The 8,043-nt window shown below is 45.2% G+C and overlaps 1 protein-coding gene across 3 annotated transcripts in view; it reads right to left on the bottom strand.

Moving 5' to 3' along the window:
* Nucleotides 1–444: 444 nt before the first annotated feature.
* The window catches only part of LOC147612356 (uncharacterized), a 48,838-nt gene continuing 41,239 nt past the window's right edge, over nucleotides 445–8,043 (bottom strand). For 2 of the 3 annotated variants that reach the window (XM_086782979.1, XM_086782977.1), the window contains 2 exons: nucleotides 943–1,055; nucleotides 445–859 (listed from right to left, as the gene is read on the bottom strand). In XM_086782979.1, coding sequence (XP_086639105.1) covers nucleotides 783–859; nucleotides 943–1,055 — 190 coding nt within the window. In that variant the 3' untranslated portion in view covers nucleotides 445–782. The remainder of the gene's footprint in view (nucleotides 860–942; nucleotides 1,056–8,043) is intronic. The other variant, XM_086782978.1, reaches the window with a different exon arrangement.

Raw genomic sequence — 8,043 nt, 5'->3', positions numbered from 1 at the left:
CTCGAACTCCTCGTTTCTTCTGTGCCTCATCTCCAAAGTAGTCATGCACAATTTATGTAATGAAGAAGAAAAGTAGAAATAACTTTTCTTTGCTAGAAGCTATCTACTCATATGAACTCCCTTATACCCCTTTCCCACAGCCCAACTAGCCCATGTCAAAAGAATCTTCCTGTCAATAAACCACACTTTCTGAATTCCTAACTGTGTTGAAGTAGGCACAATTACAATTTGCAAGCAAAACTGCACCTCAACATCATCATGGCATACTTGGCCTTTGTTAACTGGGACGTGGGAAATCCCTGTTCTAGTAGAATGCAAGGTGTGAACACTAGCAACTGGCAGACCACATAAGAGATGCACCAAACCTGTGAAAAAGTTCTACACCATGTTCATCTTGTGTTTGTCTTGGCAACACTTGCATACACTATTTTCTGCACTGACCTTATTAAAGGTGGAAGATGCTTCCATTATGGTAGTAGATATCCCAACACACAACACAATGGAATATTGTACATTTTGGGCTAGCACTACAGCTTTGCATAGTAATAGCCCCCAGGGGATAGCAGCAGTATTGTACAATGGGTTTGGCACTTTACATAGAAGTAGCACTGTTAGCGAAAAATATGAATCCAGCTTGTGGGCTTCAAGTTAAGACGAAGCTCCTATCACAGCCGTAAAAGAATGCAGATAGACAAAAAGCTCAACAATGCATTGGCCTCTCCTTTGCTCTGATGAATACGGCAAGCAAGGCCACTCACGTAGTAGGCTGTGTGAATTGACTATCACGATACTGATTCAGAACCAATTATAAGATGTTCCACATCTTTTCTCACATCCACAGCATATGGGGAGCCCGTTCCTGTTTGAAAAAAGAAAAAGTCAGCCCTACATTTCTCTGCAAAAACCTTGCTGAAATGGAAAGAAAAAAAATCTGATTAGTACCCATCAAGCAGACAATGGTAAAACCTGGAGGAAGCAGATGCTTGTGAAGAAAGTCAAGACATGCTCTGCTATTGATGTTTTTGGTGAGAAAAGGATCCAATTTTCCAGCTACTCTGTAACCACACCAAAGAAATTTGGCAAATAACACCTCAGTTTTCTTTTTATTACCAAAATCTCACCATGTTGAAAATCCCTGGAAGAATATAAGCATCCCCATGTGCTCCTAACAGATGGTTGTGAAAAGCATGTTGAGAGGGAAGTTCATTACTTCTCCATAATCTTCTGAAACTACTTCATTATGCCTTGTCTTTCATGGCTGCATGACTAGGTGTTAAAGATCCCCGAAAATCACGCTCATCCATTGGTCCTACACTAGGCTAGGAGCCAACAAGCATGGTTTTGGAGAACCTTTCCATGGTGTTTTAGATGGTGCTCATTTGTCATATGGTCTTGGAGCATCATGTCTCCTTTTTTTTTTGCAAAAAGGAGACTTCTATTAAGTATGAATAAACGTTACAAAATCACGATTGGAAGCCGGAACAAAACAAAACCTCATCCCAAAATGTAGGTTGATCTCAACCAATGTCGGGCACAAAGGTACCAAGAGAGTCCTGTGGGGGTCGTTATTTGTTATCATAAAAGGTGCATCCCCTCCTCCCCCTCCTCGCCATCAACCTTACATTTCATTGCCTTTCATTTGTCACCATGGTCAAGCTCCTTCCAAGAGCACCGTAGAGCAACTCACCGCTTTCATTGGCAATTTATTACAAAAATCAAGTTGCACAAGATTGCACCAAGTAAAGGCTCCAAGTTATCCTCTACAATGACAAGGTACTCAAAGATATGTTTGAAAGAAAATTCTTCCAACTTTTTCGATTCAGCACAGGTACTCAACGCTATGTTCACTTTGCATGCCTATCTGGAAGGTCCATGTATACGTGCCCATGTGGCCACATGAGTGTGAATAATCTCCCCATATAGGACAAATGCACTGAGGGTTGTATATCCGAGTGCCCTCAATAACCTCTCTGTATCTGACCTTCCAAATCTGCCAAGCTGTAATATTGGCAATGAGCTCCCAAGTAGTATCAATCCTCTGCACAGGTGGTCTATATTGGGTATGAGGAATATCCTGTAGCATGCAGCGTTGGGCCATACCTCTGCATATCATTATGGCAGTCCAGATCCCTGCCCTCAAAAAATATTTGTAGACCAGACTGAGTGAGCCAAGCAATAGAGCCCCAAGTAACATAAATGGTCTCTCTTCCCATAAGCTGAGCTATAGAGCCCCAAATCCTCTGAGCAACGCTACACCCCCAGATACTGGGAGGCTCCTCCTGTATGAATGCCAAAGTCTGTGCCAAAATCTCTTTTGAATCAATGGGGTGATGTTATAGCTTTCCCAATGCAGCCTGAGAGTAGGAGTCCTCTGAATCTGCCCGAGAAGAGGAGCCTAGCATTACGAACATTGTAGCCAAAAAAAAGGCTTACTCTTCATAAAATTGACTGCATCAATCCACTCCCACGCACCGGGATATCTGATAGGACATCCACCCAACAACCATAAGTACCAAGACCCGTCGGTCACATTATCAGGCGGAGGGTCAACATGCCAATGCTTTCGTGAGCGGCTAACTACTCTCACTGGATGAAGGGTAGTGCCAGGAATAATCTGCAACTTGTCACATGTCAACAATCTTTATCATGGCTAGATAGAATTAAAAACACGATATCCTCTCCCTCCTCATGCTGATCTAGCAAGGCTAACACTTGTAATGGCACTCCCGTCCTGGAGAAAACTCCCAGCCACCTAGGATGATGATGATCGTGAAATGTGCCAGTAATTCACTCATGAAGTATAGCTACATCAATTTGATCGACGGTTAGATACAAGTCTCCGATCCATAGGGAGACTTTTAAATTTTCCCACGCAATAACTGTCGATGCACATCTCACCTAGCTATGCCACTGCATATCAGACGCACCCAATGGTCGTCCAACCTCATCTCTAATGAGGTCATTCCAAATAATGAGCTGTCTATCAGCCTCTTCCCCTGATGTAGAAAGCCTTTGTCTCAAAAAAGGTATCATGCTACTCTAGGCTCTAATAATGGCAGCTATAAGTGGAGAAGAAGGTGGCCTATACTCTGCATGAAACATGAACTGAGCATCCAATCTCCACCACCGTGAGGTATACATCTCGAAATGCGAAACATAAAAAAAATCCTTCCAAGGCTCAATGCCTAGCAGGAATTCTCAAATCGCTATAGCTTGCAAAGCAATGCCCTAGACTGTATATCTGGATCTACAATATTCAGCCCCCCTTGTGTCTAGGGCATATAATAGTCTCCCAAGCCACCCTGGCCTAGGTGTCTAGTGAACCATCCAAACCTAACCAAACAAAGTTATGGACCAACCTCCATAGCAGCTGACCAATGCATCCACGAGAGAAGCACAAACAAGAGGCTATGAACCAGGCTGAGGCAATCAGAACTTGCTTAACCACCAAAGCTCTAGAGGCTAGATCCAATTCCTCGAACTCCAATGAAGAAGTTTCTTCCTAATGCTCATAAGTACTGATGCTAACTGTTGTGCAAGTGAAATATCAATCCCAACTTGACACACCAAGTATTTGGCAATACAACCTTTGTCAATCCAAGTAAACCCGAGCTGTGCACCCCAATTGACTTTTTGGGATTCACTAATCCAAAAGCCAACTAACTTATGCCAATTAATGAGAGCCCCTGCAGCCAAGCAAAACTTCTCAAAAGCAACACCAAAGGAACATAAACATATGTGTGAGGCCTCAAGGAACACAGCTGTATCATCAGCAAGCTCAGAGTCCAATAGCCTCACTGTGCAAGGGCAGACTCAACCCAGAACCTCCAGCTTTGGAGCCAAGAAAAATGTTCATAGCCTCGGCAACAATGAGAAATAACAGGGGGGCTAAGGGAAATCCTTGTCGTACAGAGTGAGAGCTCTAGAAGCGACCACCTCTAACACCATATGCATGCACACTACTGTGAGCATCCCAATACAAGCATGAGACACCTTTGATCCAATTGAAAATCCCATAGATACTTCAAGGAAATCCGAATAAACTCCTTGTATGCCTTCTCAAAATCTAGAAGTAAGATGGCTAGGGGCTGGTTGCTTTCCTGAGCCCATTCAACCACCTTCCAAAAAGAGAAGATATTATCAAAGATGCTTCTTCCTTGAGAGAACCCATTCTGTGTATCATGAATCACATCCTGCAAAACTCGCTGCAACCTCATGCTTACTGCCTCAGCAAGTATTTTATAGGCAGTCCCAGGTAATGTGATAGGCCTCCATTGACCAATATACATCTTATCACCACCTTTTAGGATAAGGAGGATGAGACCCTCAGTAAGAGAAGAAGGCATACTCCCTAAGTTCCACATTTCTTGAAGGGCTATAGTGATATCCTTCCCAAATTCATCCCAAAATGTCACAAAAAAGGTGGGTGAGAGACCATCATCCCCTAGACACTTACCTTGGGGTAATGCATGGGGCGCTTGCCTGAACTCCTCAGAGCAGAAAGGGGCATCAAGTAAAATACACACTGTCCTTTGTGATCGTTTTATGCAAAGTAGCCCAAACCTTTTGTCGTCTCTATCCCTCTCAGGTGTATGGGGCTTTGCGGTAAGAAGGCGACAATAAAAGTCGGAGACAATCCACCTCACCATGTTCGGACTTGACTGAAGTGTGCCCTGAGTAACTTGCAACTGTCTGACACTTTCTCTGCTATGAGATGGACCATGAGTAGCAAAAAAGTGTTCATTGCATCTGGCTCCCACCCGAGTCCAAAAGGACTCCTAGGCGTGGTAACGACCAAATAAACCTCCTACGGGAAGAAACGGCCTCCAAAAAACCCGAGGCGGCCAAGGGAAAAAAGGCTGCCTGAGATGTGGCTTCCGGGGAACTTCAAAAACCCTTGTCCAAGTAAACATGCATCAAGAAAGTGCACAGCCACCTTCTAACGGAGGGCTGGCAGAAGCCAATCTCTAACTTGAGAGCGGGCACGGTGAGAGCCGTCAACCCTCCCAATAAGAGTGGTCTTCATTTCATTGTTCATGTTGCTTTGGAGGATGAGAAGCTCGTCTCGTGAAAAACTAATAGTTCTCACCGCCTGTGGGTGTGGACAATGAACAAGGATTGGCTTGGACAAAAGCCATAATGCCAATCAAGGGACGGCCGGCCGACTTGAACACAATAGGAGTTTTTCGCTCGTAAGCTGGCACAGGAGTGGTCCGAACCCAGCTCGAAAGAGGCAGTGGAACCTCCCCCGAATCTCATAGTATACATGGAATTAGCATATGTAATGATCCTCTGTCTCGGGCTCTGGTGCGCGGCCGCCCTAGGTCCATATCTGGCAATCTCCACTCTCAGCTGGTGGGACGAAGTGCGGATCTGGCCGATTGCACATCTCACCCCAAAAGATAGGTGTGTGTCCATGTAGCATGAGCGGATGATGAAACCATCCTCTGTTAGGCATAGGAGGTGATCTTTGTATAAGGCCATCTTCGTCCCCAACGGGACTAGGTGAACTCCATGTCCTCTGAGTATCCAATCAAACAATGTCCTTCTTGATAACCCTGTTCTGCTTTGTGCGGCTAAGAGCAAATGAGAGCGCCTCTATACTGTACTGGAACAGGGGGAGTGCCACCATTTGCATGCTGTGCATGCCAAACCAAGTGCCTACCTGTGCATACCAACACTTTGTATCTCCCTCGAGTGTCAGCTGTCTTGAGGACTCTAGGGCTAGCCGGGGGTATCTATCTAGTGGAAGTTCCCATAGCCTGTGCCAGTATGTCACTGTTTGGAATATAGCCTTTGTCACTATCGATGCAACCCCATTTCTGCCTGCACAATCTTATGTCACACTGATGGCTTGCTCCTAATCATGCGGAGATCATCGCCACTAGGGGCCCCTCCATCGGCTTCCACCCATCATGTACCTCCTCTGTATCTATCTCGACCGGCTCTCCCCTCTTGTCTCCTCTTGTGGTATAAGCTAGGACCCCAAATGGAGGCACCATAGAGTAGTGAGGCTGCATATCCCCTCATCAATCTAGCTTCGGCCGCCTTCCACATCGAGAACTGAGGTCCATCAAAAGTGATCCCAAGATATACATATGGGGTAACATACTCCATAGGCTCTCCACTATATGTAAACTGTGCTGCAGATCTACCTATCCATTGTGGGGAGGTGTTAAAGATCATGACCTTGGCCTTTCCAAGGTTCACAGTGAGGTCCCAGTTCTCGCAAAAGGCTCGTAATGCATCCAAATGCCTCTGCAGCCCCTCTCGTGAATCAGAAAAAAGAATAATATCATCTACATACAAGAGGATTGGTATCAGGACTCCTGTTAAATGTGCTCCTGGTCCTCCCTGTCTATCTATGTAATCGGAGATTTCGTCAATGTATAGACCAAATAGAGTAGGTGACAAGGAGCATCCCTACTTCACCCCGATAGTGCTATGTATGATCTCTCAGTCACCTCATGGAGCCCATACTCTGCCTGTGACTGACTCATAAAGTGTAATGATGTCTGTTGGCACTCCCATATCTTGCAATCTCCTTATCAACCTGGACCATGGGACGGTATCAAAAGCTTTGCCGAAATCCACAAAATAGCAGTATATCTGATGCCCGTCAGCTCTCCCCTCCTCAATGATCCCCCCTAGTGTAAAGATATGATCTAGTGTGGAGTGCCCTCTCCTAAAGCCTACATGCCTTGGTGCTCTGAGTCTCTGCTTCTCGGACCATCTACTAAGCTCATGATCCAAAATCGAACCACAAATCTTGGCCAAGGTGTGACCAATCATGATAGTCCTGTAGTTGCTGGGGTCCATGGGGTCACCTGCTTTCAAGATAGGTACAATAGTATTCAATGACCAACTGGCAGGGAAGCCCTCACATAGAGCCCTATTAAACATGTGAACCAGTAACGAGGCTAGCATGTCCCTAGCATGAGAGAAATGCTCGGTGAGGAGTCCATCATGATCCTGTGCTCTCCCAGTCTGCATCCTCTCTCACCATGCTCACGTGAAAGAAGGAAGAGTGAGGGGGACGAGGTTTGAGTGGGATGGGGGAGTGGTGGCTGCTCGGGGGCATGGTAGAGAGAGGTGGCATAGGTGTGCCAGGTGCCGGGTGAAGTAATCAGAGTCGGCAGGCGATGATCCCGGAAGATCCTCCAGGTAGGGAGCCGTGATTGATCCACCTGGTTGTGGGTAGGTTAGGGTTAGCAGAGCAACATCTTTTGAAGCTTAAACAAATATATGGTGATGAGTGTAGTAAGAGAGAGAGAGAGAGAGAGATTTGGGAAGGCAAAGAGGGAGGGGGCAGAGCCGCGATTGATCCATCTAGTTGTGGGTACGTTAGGGTTAGCAGTGAAGTAGCTATGGAGGCTTAAGCAAATACATGGTGATGATAGTAGTAAAGAGAGAGTGCTCAGTGAGAGATGTGACAAACTGAAAGAGAGGGGCTCAGTGAATACCCGACTCAAAGATACTTTGATTAATGAAAGCTTCCAAGATTACAATGCTTTAATAGGCTTTTAGAGCCTTATCTTTTGACACATACACACTGGGGCAATGACACATGGCAAGTGCCCATGACATCTGTGCTTTATCACTTACACACATAAACGGCTACAAGAGGTTGCTCGCATGCACTTAACACACTCACATACGTGAGTATTTTCACACATACAAGGGCTTTCACACATGGACACAAGCGGGTACATATACAGGGGTACATGTATACGATGGACACATAGAGACTCTGATACCAACATTGTGCATGGTCACCACGAAACGTATTTCGCTATTGAACCGTTTCAATCATGGACTTTTCGTCCAACATTTCAAGGTAGCTGAAAAGTCAAGAAGGAAGAAATAAAAACGTTCAATATTGAACATTATTGCAATTTGTGCTTGGCGGCTCCACCAATTATGAGGCATGTTATTTTTTGCTTATGTAACATGTATACAGTATGACTTAGAATGAGGAAATCACTCAGAATTGTCCATGAATGCAATCAACATTGCATCGTAGTTTTAAACTTTGTTTGGTTA

Source organism: Cibotium barometz, chromosome 45, assembly GCF_041138505.1.
Source record: "Cibotium barometz isolate CiBa-2024 chromosome 45, ASM4113850v1, whole genome shotgun sequence".
In the NCBI taxonomy this organism is placed as follows: Eukaryota; Viridiplantae; Streptophyta; class Polypodiopsida; order Cyatheales; family Cibotiaceae; genus Cibotium; species Cibotium barometz.
The sequence above is the reverse complement of the archived record's forward strand: the minus strand, read 5'-3'. Positions and strand labels throughout refer to the sequence as shown.